Source organism: Patiria miniata, unplaced genomic scaffold (genome assembly GCF_015706575.1).
Source record: "Patiria miniata isolate m_02_andy unplaced genomic scaffold, ASM1570657v1 HiC_scaffold_3, whole genome shotgun sequence".
Classification (NCBI taxonomy): Eukaryota; Metazoa; Echinodermata; class Asteroidea; order Valvatida; family Asterinidae; genus Patiria; species Patiria miniata.
The window spans coordinates 19,146,551-19,161,326 of NW_024037069.1; the positions used below are offsets into that span (position 1 = coordinate 19,146,551).

Consider the following 14,776-nt stretch of genomic DNA (forward strand, 5'->3'; position numbering starts at 1 on the left):
CCATTACATCACAACGTTACAATTGCACACAATATAAAACACTACTAATTTTAGAGCATAAAGACGTACGTGTAGAATGCAAAAACTCATATCTTTCAATCAGTAGATAAGTTTTAAAATCATGCCAGAAATGTGAAACCCAGCAGATACATTTGCAGTTCTGTTCCGTTTGTTAAAAGTGAAAAATTGCCCATGGTTCTCATTTCGTGCGATGATGCGGTCACAGTTTTAGGGAATTTTCATACAAAACAATAATTTTTACAATAATTTTTTATTTATGTCATGTGGCAATGGCCAGATCTTCTCCCATGGATGGACTTTACTACCAATATTGTCAAATAAAAATTGCATAAATTCATTTTGATTAAAGGGAATATACAACATTTGCAAACATCGAAAAATAAAACTACCAAGTTTTTGCGAAATACCTTAATAGGATGTTGGTAAATGACAGTCTAAAGCATCCTGTAAAATTATGGCACCTGGTATACTGTCATTTTCAAGAAAAGTGGTATTTTTGTATAAATTTCCAACGCTGATCGGCCGATCAGCGTTGGAAACAACTGGCTTTTTTTCAAATACTGGCCCCAATTGACCATTGTACTTGTTTGCAATCGATTACAAACCTATGAACGGGTACGAGCCAGCTAGACTGGTTCCCTGACCTTACAATTCCCCAATGTATGTAAACTGCTCTGTTTCTTCTTATATGGAGTCAGGGAACCAGACTACAGGAAAATGATCGTTTTTCTTGGTTTTTATAGCATTTTCGAACCCAAAACCTCCAAAAAGTCAGTGTAACTATATTTGCTTTATATTTCCAACCCCCCAATTCCATCCATCTCTGAAAATTACAGCAAAAGCAAATGATGTATATTCCCTTTAAAAAACCCCAAAAGTAATGACTTTAAAAGAAAATTGTCTAATTGCTCGTGACATTTTCATGGAGTTGACCAGTGCAGAAACTTGTTAAGCATTGAAAATAATTGCTTAGCAGAATATGTTCACCAACCAAAATGTCACGCTGTGTACATTGCATGTGACTGGTTCCCGGCTGATTTTTGCTTAACATTTAAATTCACTTAGCACTATTTCTTGCTTGACAGCTCCATAAACTTGGTACCAGTTCTCTTGGGGAAAAAATGGCACGATCCGATTTTGAAACCTTTGAAAACCGTGGCAAAATTGATGAGAAATTGATGCGATATTCTAAATTTATTAATTAATTTTATAATCTTTTTTTTAATAGATGACGAACAACCACCTGTGGTTACCAGTTTCCCGTCGGACGTCACGGTCACTGTCCCCTTTGGAACGATGCAAACTGTTGTGACCTGGGACGAGCCGACTTCCACCGATAACTCCGGAACGAGCTCCCAGAATCCCACCCGTCCGTCCGGAAGCGTCTTTCCCATCGGAACCACTCCGGTCACCTACACTTTCACTGACCCCTTCGGAAACGTGGTCATGCAGAGTTTTGATGTGAACGTCATCCAGCTACGTAAGTTCACAATTGTTCTGTCAATAGCCAATATTTAACTGTCAAAGTAAATATAGAAGCAATTAGATGTGTTTTGTTTCGCTGAATTTTTTAACTTCGAGTGTGAATTTTTGTAGCTACTAGTATACTGTCTTGTGGATTTTTATGTAAAATTTGAGCCGTGATGTACTTTACAATAACTAGTTGTGTGTACTTCTGATGAACGTTACTTTTAAACAAATCACAAGTAATAAAAACAAGGACTTATTTTATTATTAAAAAGGGAACATTAAATGCATTTGGACTGATTTTCTTTTTAGTGTTTAAAATGGACGATTGACTTGTTTGTTAAAATAAATTTTTCACAATTGGCCATTTATCGATGGGAGATAGGTAGAAACAATATTCTTCAGTTTATAACCAAAAACATTATTTTATTTATAAGTTTAATTATTAAAGCAGACGTCAATATTCAGAGCAATGTGTGAGGCCGTTGAAAACCCTGCAGGTCAATTTAGGGTGTAGGGATATAAGATAATAAAGTAACTGTGTCACACAGAGAGTCACTGCACAAGATAAAACAAGCACTGTGGAGAGCAATGAACGTAACCGAAGCTGCCTGCTTGACAAACGAATTGTGCTGGGACTAAACAGAAGATTACTTCAAAGGAATTTGAAGTGTGGATGCTAACTCTGTAGGCAAAAGGGGTTTTGATAAAAAAAAAAAAAAACTGAAGAATTGTGAAGTGCAGAAGACTAGGAGGGTTAAAATCTAACACTTGAAATTTTTACTTGCGGTTTTAAAAGTGGAATGGATTTTTGTTACAATTCCTCAGCGGACAATGAGCAACCATCTATCATCAGTTTCCCAAGCGACATCACGGTGACAGTCCCGTTTGGAGTCAGCAGCACCCCGGTCAACTGGTCCCCGCCGATCTCCACGGACAACTCGGGCACCGTCAACGTCAACACCAACAAGGAGCCTGGCAGTTCCTTCCCAGCCGGCCAAACCACCGAGGTCACCTACACCTTCTCCGATCCCAATGGCAACTCGGTCATGCGCTCGTTTGATGTCAATGTCGTGGTTCTGCGTAAGTATCGCAATAAAGAGTGCAATTGCTTGACAAAAAAAACTTCATTTTGTCGGGCTGCAAGTAGTTGAAAAAATTGTAAAGGAATTATTTCATTACTAAAAAGCATGCAACTTGGATAGGCCGATTACCTTCCCTGCTACACATTTATGTCATTATGAATTTATAAAATAAGTCTATTAAGTCTTTTGAAGCTTTGAATTTCCTCTATATTTGTGACTTCCCAGTTATATGCCTGCACTAAATTTGGGTGAATGTTTTAATTTTGGGGGGGGGTGTTTTATTTCAATGTGAATGACAATTGTTAGAAAAATTGCAATTACAAAACCTATTCCTACTGGTGAAACTCAAAAATAAGACGGGGGGGGGGGGAGAGAGCAAATTACATTCTTAGTAAAATTAAAAGGGTTCCTTTTTTTTATTCGCCCTGTAGTAGAGCTGGGGCCAGTCTGTCACTAGTGACAGTCGGTCAGTACAAAGAGGACACTAGTCTGGCCCTTTGTGACCAGCAAAAACCCCCAACAAAGTAAGAAAAGCCAAGAGGTCAAAAGTGCATGAACAGATCCAACATCACATTGCCCAAAAATCCTAAAACGGACCGTGACTAACGGCAACTTAATGTTCACCGCATTCATTTTTAATTTGTCGTCTGACTCGCATTTTGTCACAGCGGACAGCTTGCCGCCAGTGATAACTACGTTCCCAGGCGACGTCACCGTCACGGTTCCGTTCGGAACGCAAAGCACCCCAGTCACATGGCCAGAGCCCACGTCCACAGACGACTCCGGAACTTCTTCCCAGACATCCAACTTCCCGTCCGGAAGCAGCTTCCCGGTTGGCACCACGCCGGTTACCTACACCTTCACCGACCCAAATGGGAACTCAGTCATGCGGTCATTTGACGTTCGAGTTATTGAGCTGCGTAAGTATTAAATCCCCATAGTTCTGTATTGTTAATAGCATACCCAATTTACGAAGTGCGCCCAATTGAGAATTTTAGTTGACTTCAACGCCGAGAAAAAATTGCAGTATGGAAGCGTTATGATGGCAAAGATCGTGTACAGTTCTTAATCGAGAAAACCTCCAGTTAGAATAAAGGGTCATTTCTTATTTGGTTAACAGACAAAAGAATTTTGGACTTATGGTATATTGGGTTTATGTTTTCAGGTGATGATATCCGTCCAGTCGTCACCAGTTTCCCGCCAGACATAACCATCACGGTTCCTTTTGGGACCACAAGTGCCATGGCCACTTGGGACGAGCCGACATCCACGGATAATTCCGGTACTTCCACTCAGAGTGCCTCCTTGCCATCCGGAAGCACCTTCCCGCTCGGAATCACCCCGGTCACCTACACCTTCACGGATCCGTCGGGAAACACTTACACCCAGACATTCACCGTCAATGTCATTATGCAGTGTGAGTATCTCACCAGTGACTAACAAATATTTGCTTAAAACAAAACAGTAATTCTGACAAAGAAATGTTGAATGTATTGTAGTGTCATTGTAATCAAGATTTTGTGGAAACTTTGTTGATAATTATTCCTGTCCAGTAGTGCTTGTGTCCCTTGGCAAGATAGTTTATCACAAGTTGCTTCTCGCCATCGAGAAGCTAAAAAGAAATTGTTTTGGACAGAGAGTGGGATTGTTAGGAAGCAGCATCAAGCTGTTTACTCCCCACGTTGCTTAGTATAAGGCGTGTTTTATAGTCCTGTTGGGTAACGGTAATCATTTAGCACAATTTGATCTTTGAGCTTTTAAATGTAGCCATTAGCCCCAGAAACATCTCCAAACATCCCTTGTACTGTGCAGTTTAAGGAACTCATCAGGGAATACGCCAATGTAGTGCACTACTGCTGGTAATGGGTTAAGCAATAGACTTTTTGCATGGTGCGCCATGACAGTGGGCAAGTTTTGTTACTTAAATTCAGTTGCAATGAAAGCACAGAGTACCTAATCAAAGGTATCACACGGGAACAAAACCCTGCTTGCTCTCATAGCACGCCGTGCAAAGGTGACGTTTCTATTAGTGAAAGTTATATCTGAAGTCGCACGAATTAAGTGCGCCTTATATTCTGAACCAATTTTAAACTCAATTCTGTCCACAGCTGACGAAGAACCACCAATGATCGAGACCTTCCCCGAAGACATCACTGTGACGGTTCCTTTTGGGACAACCAGCACTCCGGTCAACTGGCCCGAGCCGACAACCACCGACAACTCGGGCACGGTCAGCGTCAACTCCAACATCAACCCAGGAAGCTCCTTCATCCCGGGCTCCACCGGTGTCATCTACACCTTCACCGATCCGGCTGGGAATATCGTCCAGCGCTCATTTAACGTCAACGTTGTGGTGATGCGTAAGTATTACAGTCAGTAACAACACGGCATTTTCCATCGGCAAACAATTCGCCCTGGTGTGTTAGATGCATCCACCATAATTGCCAGGGGCCTCGTAGCCAAGCAGTTTAGAGCGAAGCCAAGCAGTTTCCAGTAACCCTTGTACTGTTCTGGTCAGCATTGTTTTCTAAAAGTTGCGGGCTTAACTCCCATCGGCGCAAGCTCAGTGACTTGCCTGGAGGCTCTCGAACAGTTTTTAGGTATACAATGCTTTTAAAGTTTTGAAGAAAAGCTAAATGTGTATGGCAACTTAACACCTTGATTCTGTTCTACAGCTGACGGCGTCCCGCCAGTGATCACCAGTTTCCCAGCCGACATCACCGTCACGGTGCCTTTCGGAACCTCGGGAACCACCGTCACCTGGAACGAGCCCACGTCCACGGACAACTCTGGCTTCTCCTTCCAGAATCCCAGCAAAACTTCCGGAAGCACCTTCCTGGTCGGAACCACGCCGGTCACCTACACATTCATGGATCCCACCGGAAACGGAGTTGAGATGGAGTTCACTGTCACCGTTATTGAGCTGCGTAAGTGTGAAGCAATATGTTCTTCATATTTGTCGCAGCCTGTTGCCATTAAATTAAATCGTCAAATCAAAACAGAAATTGCCAACTGCACTTGTATCGAATGATTGGTCTAGAAAGTTTATCCCGTCAGAGAAAACGTTTCCTAATATATGCAATGATAGAATCTCAACTTTTTTTCCCAAGTTTACTTTAACTGTTGTTATAATTATAAAAGATTATGTAGCACCATGCTCAAGAGGCTTCTTACAATGGTTAAAAATATTGATAAAATTAATTCCACATGATGTTGACAATCTCAATCCATAAAATATGCATTTTAAACTAATGGCTAAAAACTTTTAGAAATTCACAAAAAGGAGGGAAAAATCCACATTGAAGTAAACCAAATGCCCTACTGTTGTACTAGTGCGCGTTCCCCAAGAGTGTCGTTTAGGTTACACTTGCTCCAGAGGCGGAGTTGCTTTCCAATGACAACTATTTTGGGTGGAGCTATCCCGTAGTCTTATATAGCACACATATCTACGAACAATGAGGTACTGAAGGTGCTGGAAATTATGTCTATTATTAAAGACAGGTCTTAGTGATAAGTGTTACTAGGTTCTTTAACGTGCATTACACAACACATGGGATCTACGGCTTTACGTCCCATCCGAAGGACAAAACAAAAATGGTAAAGTGCCTTGCTCAAGAGCACAAGCACCATGTTCTGTATCAGGATTTGAACCCACGTACCACGGCACACGATTTGAACACTGTAACCTTTGGACCACAGCACCCCATGTAGTAGAAATGGCCAAGATTACATTGCCCTTTGTTTTTGTCAACCTTCAGCGGATACCTCAGTTCCGATCATCACCTCCTTCCCCAACGACATCACCAGGACAGTGCCGTTTGGAACGGCCAGCATCCCGGTGACATGGCAGGAACCCACGTACATCGACAACGCTGGCTCTGCCGTCGCCACCTCGGATATCACATCTGGAACCTCGTTCCCGCCTGGGACAACCCCGGTCACTTACACCTTCACCGACCCGGCCGGCAACAACATTATGCGATCCTTCAACGTCATCGTGGTGGTTCTGCGTAAGTGTAACATGCTTCTTAATGTTTTAGCAATGAAACTAATCACAAAAGGAAACTCAGAAGAAAAAAATAATCGGCTTTCATGAAAATATTTGCTAATTTCTTCACTAACTGAGGATGCATTTTTTTTTTGCAAATATGTTATTAATCGAAATGTGCTGTGTCAGTTTTTTCTGTCCGACTACATGTTACTTCTTTTCTTGATCAGAAAATGCAGATTGAGTTTGATTTCTTAAATTGGATAATATTTATTTTGGTACAAATTATGTTTTCAGCTATTTCATCACCAAACGTTGCCAGAAGTTTGGATTTTCTTTACTGGCGTAATATTTCTTTACTGTAGTGATTCGTTCTGTCATTACTACAAGGCAGTAAGCCAATGAGTAAACATTTCTCACAAGTGTTTTTAATGAGCAAATGTTTGGGTTCACCATTTGGACAGAAAGCACTAAACAGTGCCTTCCTGCAATGACGTCACAGCAACAGCACCCTCAGTTGTCTTGAAAAACATGGACATTTTTAGAAAAAAGTTAAAGAACTGCACTTTTCCATAAAAATAAACTAAAAAGGAATGTCAAATAGTTAAGAGTAGAAAGTTGCTCAAAATGTGTTCCTAAGAGAAAGTTGTTTCAAGAACCCTTTAGGTTAATCAATTACATTTTTTGTTTTGACAGCTGATCAAGATGGTCCAGTGGTCTTGACCTTCCCCGCCGACATGACCGTCACCGTTCCCTTCGGCACGCAGAGCACCCCGGTCACCTGGAACGAGCCCACCTCCACGGATAACTCCGGGTCTTCTTTCCAGAATCCCTCCCAGCCTTCCGGAAGCACCTTCCCCATCGGAACCACGCCGGTCACCTACACCTTCAACGACCCAAATGGCAACATAGTCCTGCGGACTTTCGAAGTGACAGTCATCATGCTGCGTAAGTTGTGTTGAGCGATTTGGACAGGCATTGAGCAATATATGGAATATGCAGTCGGTAAAATATCACTAAAATGAACACAATTGAGTCTGCAGAAGAATTTTGAGTATAGATTGATTTGGCGATAGCCACTTTTCGAGGCGGAACCAATCTCATGCAATTCCCGCTTTGGTAAGTACCCTTGTAGTCCAAGGTCTTTTGACCGAAATGGGTGTACCCCTCATTTTTAAGAACACCTGCAGCATGAGGGCAAATGCAGTTCCATCTAAAAATGCTATTCGCCCTTTGCAATCTTTACAACTTTTACACAATTAATATAGCATGTTCAGTCATTCCCGTGTATACACTGGAATCACTGAACCCTGACACGGGAATCACTGATGGTTATATTTATTGTGTAAAGTTGCCAGATCAAGGCTTTGCATGCTTATGGCGGAGCGTGCAAAGAGCGAATTAGTCTAGGGTCTTTGTTATAGCAAAAACTGCCAAAAGTTGAATAAAAATGTACACAATTTTTTGTTGGTTATATTCCACAGCTGACAATGAGCAACCAGAGGTGGACACCTTCCCCAGCGACATCACTGTGACCGTCCCCTTCGGCACCACCTCCGCCGTCGTCAACTGGCCCTTCCCGACGTCCACGGACAACTCGGGCACCGTCAACACCTTCACTAACCGGGAGCCCGGAAGTTCCTTCCCCCCGGGTACCACCCCGGTCACCTACACCTTCACGGATCCGAACGGAAATTCGGTCATTAGGTCTTTTGACGTCAACGTCATTGTTCAACGTAAGTTTGGTTGTCGTTTCTAGTTTATTCTGAATGAAAGTGAAATACAGACATTGACAAAACGGGGAACCGACAACATTGGGCTGGATAGCTCAGTTGGTAGAGCACCGGAACGGCAATCCAGAGGTAGCAGGTTCAGACCCCACTCCAGTCATTGTCTTTGTTTAACTAAGTATTAGGTTTCATTCTTTATTTTGTGCTGTTGTATGGTGATACTTAACATACTGCAAACCCCAATTACAAATCAGGAAACAGCCGCTGGCTCGAGTTGGCATTTTGAAAGCATCTCAGTTACTTGGCTATGGCTATGGCTCACAGTATTACACATGCCTATGGGAAGTGGCTTCAGCTGCTTCCATAAGTGCATATATATAATTGCAAGCCGTAGCCTCATCTGGGTATGTCGCTAGATCACAGCCATCAAAAGTAGCTTCACTGCCTGCACTGCATCATCTACTGTGTACTCTTTCAAGTAAATGCTTTCATTCAATGTGTTAAAACTCATTTTTATTTTTGTCTTCAAACAGCTGACGGTGTTCCGCCAGTGGTCACCAGTTTCCCGAATGACATCACGGTCACAGTGCCTTTCGGCGCCACAGGCTCCATCGTGACTTGGGACGAGCCGACTTCTACCGATAATTCCGGAACCACTTTCCAGAATCCCACCAGGGTACCGGGAAGCACCTTCCCCATCGGGATGACCCCAGTCACCTACACCTTCACCGATCCCACTGGGAACAATATCCAACGGACGTTCACTGTCAACGTTGTTGAGCTCGGTAAGTGTTATGTCGGTACATAGTGCTGCTTAACTGTCGGCAGTTAATTCTAAATATTCCAGAAAACTTGCTGACCTTATCCAGTGTAACATCCAACCCCCCCCCCCACTAGCCCCACCCTCCAGGATGAGAACCCTGGCTATGCCACTGGATGTATTCTGTAGGAACAGCTGATATTAAAGAGGTTGTGGAATGCTCGAAGACATTTCCGTCATTTTTTGGGTATATGTAGCCTAAGGTGTGATGAAATAAAAGCGACTATTGTTTCTGTCATGAAATGAGTACAAAGGGTACTTTTGAGAGCTATTTTTCAGGTTCTGTTTCGACCCGAACGTGCAATTTGTGTAAAAGTCGTCGTTGCGGGCAGCAAACAAAACAGAGTAAATCGTGACGTAATAAACAGGACTCGTTTATGCTACTCTGCATCGGGAGGCCTGTTTATTACGTCACGATTTACTGTGTTTTGTTTGCTGCCCGCAACGACGACTTTTACACAGATTGCACGTTCGGGTCAAAACAGGCATGACAGGACTTGAAAAACAGCTCTTAAAAGTACCTTTTGTACTCATTTCATGACAGAAACAATAGTCGTTTTTATTTCATCACACCTTAGGCTACATATACCCAAAAAAAATGACGGAAATGTCTTCGAGCATTCCACAACCTCTTTAACAGAAAATAACTGCTGAACATAAAATCATGCCAAGCAAGTTGTAAGCGATGTACATTGCCTGTTTTCGCTAAGCAAATCTGAAGCGAATGTGCATCAATTATCCTAGTGGGAAGTCAATATTCAGAGCAATATGTCAAACCCTTAAAAATCATGCAGGTCAGTTTCAGGTGTAGGATTTGAAGTGTCATAGTGACTGTGTTGTACAGAGAGTCGCTGCACATGAAAAAAGAAAACGGCACTGTGGAGAGCGGTGAAGCATGCCCACATCTGCCTGCTTGCCATGAGCTTAACCCCACGAAATAATTGAAGTGTTTATCCATACTCCACAGACTCAAAAGAAATTAGAAGTACGGGTTGGGAAGTGCAGAAGACTTGAAGGGTTTAACGAACGCCCATGGGTATTGGCCCACAGTGGACCATAGGAAAAAGTGACAAATTGTAATTTTGAGTACAAAAGATTAAGGAATCATTGAATCGGACAAACATTTTGTATTTAAATTCTCTTTCCTTGGCAGCTGATACCGAGCGACCTGTGATCACGTCCTTCCCCAACGACGTCACTGTGACGGTCCCCTTCGGTACAACCAGCACTCCAGTCAATTGGCTGCCACCGACGTCTACGGACAACTCGGGCACCATTGACACCAACTCCAACAAGGCGCCGGGCGATTCGTTTCCCCCCGGCACCACTCCCGTCACGTACACGTTCACCGACCCCAATGGAAACACCGTCACGAGATCCTTCAATGTTAACGTCAATGTCCTGCGTGAGTATAGCACGAGATGGTTTCAAATATTCATTTCATCAAATTTGTCTTGTACTGTGATTAAAAGGGAATCGGAATGCAGTGTGTCGGCATGTACACAAAGGCTTTCTGAAACTTCATTACTAAGGGAATAAATGTGTGCTTGGGAGGTGTTAAACACTTTGTTTAAGACTGGTTGGAGTCTGGAATGCTGATAATTACCCGAGGTGAAGCCGAGGGTCAACAATTTTACTTTCTGTGTTTTGAAACGCCCCTCTAGCTATATAATGGAGTGTCCAGCTCTCGAGTAATACGTAAACAGCTTCTTTTATGAAGTGTTCAAGACACGCATCAAATTAAAGCTAAATTCATCATCTTTCATTTTCTGTTCAATTTTTGGGGTTAATCCATTGACTTTTGGGAGAAATTTCCATCCGAAGATATTCACCCTTAAAAACAGTCGTGAAGCCCATCGCCATTTTGAAAAACAATGCCTACACTCCATTGCAAAATAGAGCACTTTTAGGGCCCAATTTCATCCAAATTTCACAGAAATACGGGCTCCTAGTCCTCGGCGCGACTTCCACCCTTCTTTTTTTACAAACCCTCAAGTTCATGGCCCACAAAATGCTCTTATACCAAAGAATTTGAGGGCATGCAAATCATGATTTGGCCGGCCTTGGCATTTCGGACCGATTTACTGGGCTGGATCCTTTAGCTAGCCGGTCACGTTTATCGACATAATGAGCCAGCTAGTCAAGTTCTCCTCTGGAATCCTGAGGCCCCTCGACGAAAAGGTCGTCCCAACATGACCCTGAAAACATCCATCGAGCTAGAAACTGGTCTGAGTGGTCCATCTCTTTCCAACACTATGCTCGACAGGGACAGTTGGGCCCAATTCATCAAGTCATGAATGAATGAAGAAGTGTTGTAGCTGCATCCTTCAAAATGCAGCTTCTGCTGCAAGTAAGGATGATCAACCCCACAAATTCATTTTTTATTTAATTATTTATTTATCATTGTCTTTTTCCCCCAACAGCCGACGATCAGGTACCGAACATCCTGACCTTCCCATCCGACGTCACCGTCACCGTGCCGTTTGGAACCACCAGTACTCCCGTCACCTGGGACGAGCCCACGTCTTCCGATAATTCTGGAGGCACTTTCCAGACGCCCTCCAAGCCCTCTGGCAGCGAGTTTACAGTGGGAACCACCCCGGTCACTTACACCTTCACCGACCCGACTGGCAACATTGTGACCCGAACGTTCAACGTCAACGTCGTTATGCTGTGTAAGTGCACTATTCACGTATTTTATTGTTGAGTCGTTCTTTCCTATTCATTTAAAGATTGAAAAATTCGTGCAATTGTTGGCCATTTGCCCACAGTGAATATTAACCTGTAAATATTTTGCATTTCCAATTTGAACGTTTGTGATGGGATCAAGCTAAATCATTTGGGGATTCAAGCCAAAATAGGGCCACTTCATCACATCACTTAATCACATCCCTTGGTTTTCCGACTTCCATAATTTTTGAAGTAAAGATGGTACCAGCATGCGGTTTTCACAGCAGTAATGCTGAGATTGGGCTCTTTTCAAATCTGTAAAAAAAACATTGACCAGGGTCGACAAACGGGGCTTGGCCAGTGACATCCTGAAGCAGTACGGAGGATTTCAAGCATAATCCAGGCCTATATTTATATGCATGGCTGAGCAAAACAACACAAGGTCCAGCCCAAGACCTTGACAAAGTGCATCCTACGAAATCAATAAAGCACTTTTGCCATGTAACCTCAATCTTCCAAATTCCACCACTTTGGCAAAGAGGATTTTGAAGGATTTCAGGGCGATTGGGGTTAAAAGAAAGGTTTGTTTGTTGTTGCACACTTAACAAATGCAAATCATCGAAACAAACGTCTTATTTCTACAGCCGACACTTCTCGTCCCGTGGTCACAAGTTTCCCGTCCGACATCACCCTCGTCGTGCCGTTTGGTACCTCCAGCATCCCCGTCAACTGGAACGAGCCCACCTCCACGGACAACTCCGGGTCGTCCGTGCAATCCGTGAACATTCCTTCCGGAAGCTCATTCCCAGTCGGAAGCACACCCGTCACCTACACCTTCACGGATCCGTCCGGAAACTTTGCCACCCAGACGTTCATGGTTAACGTCGTCATGCTGTGTAAGACTTCAATTCATACGGATTCTTTGAGAAAGAAATTTTGGAAATGGTCCGGGATTAAAATGGTACTCTAATCAGAGGCCAATTTTGTGGAACAGGGAACCCTTAGCACAGGAATTATCTGCTTAGCAAATTTGGGTTACCGGCCAAAATGTAATGTGATGCATATTGCTTAGGACTGGTTCTGGGCTCATTTTTGCTGAGCACAAAAATTTGCGAAGCAATATATCCTGCTTACCAGCTCCATAAACTTGGGCTCCGATCCTTCAAAATAATTTTTGAAAGGTTTGAGGAAGAGCCAAACCACTATTAGTTTAGTTTAGGCTTGTTTCCCAAAACGTCCAAGTACAAAGAAAATGGCATTGGTTTCCTGATTTTGGACAATTCTGGGAATTTTCAAACAAAAATGTCATTGGAATTTTGGTTTTATGGTGCTTTGCATTTTGTCAAGATTCCACCGTTTTGAACATTTTGAAAACAAGCACATACCTGATCATTTTGAAATGTTTTTGTAATTATTTTCTGGTGTTATATGAAACCAAGGATTCCTTGAAGCACCGTAACTTGCAAGCTTGAAGAAACCTGTAGAGAGGCAACAATGAAGACATGTTTAGGTTTTTTTAGAGGTTGGACAAAAATCCCAGAAACACATTTTGAGAAACTCGTGGAATCAGGTAGGGACAGGAACCCTAACCCCCATGTGAACCAAGGCAGAAAGGCAAAAAAAAGGACCACATGCACCAACCCAATTTCCACAGCAAATCCTGGCTCTAAGAAATCATGTAGATAAGATAATTTCGTTCTCTCCTGCCCTCAGCCGACAACGAAGAACCGATGGTACAAGAGTTCCCCGAGGACATCACCATCAGGGTTCCGTTTGGCACTTCTGAGATCCCAGTGAACTGGCCGGCCCCTGTAGTGACCGACAACTCCGGAACGGTCAACGTCATCACCAACAGACAGCCCGGCAGTTCGTTCCAACCGGGAACCAACACGGTCACGTACACGTTCACCGATCCGTCTGGAAATACCGTCATGAGGGACTTCAACGTCAATGTTATCGTTGACTGTAAGTTTGGTTATTTTCTATTTTGACTTAAGGAGGAGTGGGCGGGGGAACATAAACAACTTGCTCATACATGTAGTTGGCAGTTGCTTTTTTTTAACCCATATTGAAAAGTTTTTCAATTCGGGCGATTCACAATGAAGTGCACCACCAAGAGTTTGCCACAGAGAGTTCATTTTTCCCACTGCATTGTGGGAGATGGTCGACAAATTCGCAGCGCGGGACATTTGAAATTGTTAGTTTTTCCCGGTCAGTAGTTTCGTAAGCGTATGATTGGAGTATATGTTTGCCCTTTTCTTTTTATTAATATCATGTTTTTTGTAAGACGGCAGAATGCTATGCCTCAATCTATAACAAATTAACAAGTTGTCTACTGACACTCATTCAAATGAGCCGTGTTTTGTCGACCGTAAACTTTAAAAATGGACTCTCCACGGCAAACTCTTGGTGGCGCACTGCATTGTGAATCGCCCAAATTCATCCTCAGTTTTATTTCAACCTCGTGCACCTTTTGTCAAACGTTGTGTGCAGGGTACAATGGCCATAAATTGTTTTTTTAGTCAACATTTTGCCCATATTGGTAACTTTCAAAGTCTTCTCATTCCTTGTGCCATTTCTGCTAGAGATCATCTCTGCTAGAGACGAAAATGTTAAAAAGATAAAAATAGAACCATGTTTTTGGCCTTACTCACGGCCAAAGGTGGCAGCCACTTGAAAAACAAGACTCGACCATTAAAACAAGATATCAACTTTGATTTTGTTTGAAACTGTGATATTTTGTAGGAATTGAAAAGAAAGTTCCGGCACGCACAGACAAATCCGGCTGCAGCCATTTTCTGTGGTGGCGCCAGGCTTGCGCTAGTTTCGCTCGGGTAGTATACACAGGCACACCAGGCTCCTTCAACCAATAGGAATACCAAAATGCACGTGTGCCTCGTCTTTAAGAACGCGTGCAGCATGGACGTGAGCATGACATCACTGCAGTAAAAGCTTCCAATTCTGATCGCCAGATTCAACTATACTTTCCACAATG

General features: G+C 42.9%; 1 protein-coding gene across 6 annotated transcripts in view; it reads left to right on the forward strand.

Annotated features, from left to right (window-relative positions):
- The window catches only part of LOC119737766 (mucin-3A-like), a 60,791-nt gene that overhangs the window by 20,338 nt on the left and 25,677 nt on the right, over positions 1 to 14,776 (forward strand). For 5 of the 6 annotated variants that reach the window (XM_038212356.1, XM_038212351.1, XM_038212352.1 and 2 more), the window contains 14 exons: positions 1,250 to 1,501; positions 2,317 to 2,571; positions 3,242 to 3,493; positions 3,739 to 3,990; positions 4,682 to 4,933; positions 5,249 to 5,500; positions 6,332 to 6,583; positions 7,258 to 7,509; positions 8,046 to 8,297; positions 8,825 to 9,076; positions 10,265 to 10,516; positions 11,535 to 11,786; positions 12,426 to 12,677; positions 13,495 to 13,746. In XM_038212356.1, coding sequence (XP_038068284.1) covers positions 1,250 to 1,501; positions 2,317 to 2,571; positions 3,242 to 3,493; positions 3,739 to 3,990; positions 4,682 to 4,933; positions 5,249 to 5,500; positions 6,332 to 6,583; positions 7,258 to 7,509; positions 8,046 to 8,297; positions 8,825 to 9,076; positions 10,265 to 10,516; positions 11,535 to 11,786; positions 12,426 to 12,677; positions 13,495 to 13,746 — 3,531 coding nt within the window. The remainder of the gene's footprint in view (positions 1 to 1,249; positions 1,502 to 2,316; positions 2,572 to 3,241; positions 3,494 to 3,738; positions 3,991 to 4,681; positions 4,934 to 5,248; positions 5,501 to 6,331; positions 6,584 to 7,257; positions 7,510 to 8,045; positions 8,298 to 8,824; positions 9,077 to 10,264; positions 10,517 to 11,534; positions 11,787 to 12,425; positions 12,678 to 13,494; positions 13,747 to 14,776) is intronic. The other variant, XM_038212355.1, reaches the window with a different exon arrangement.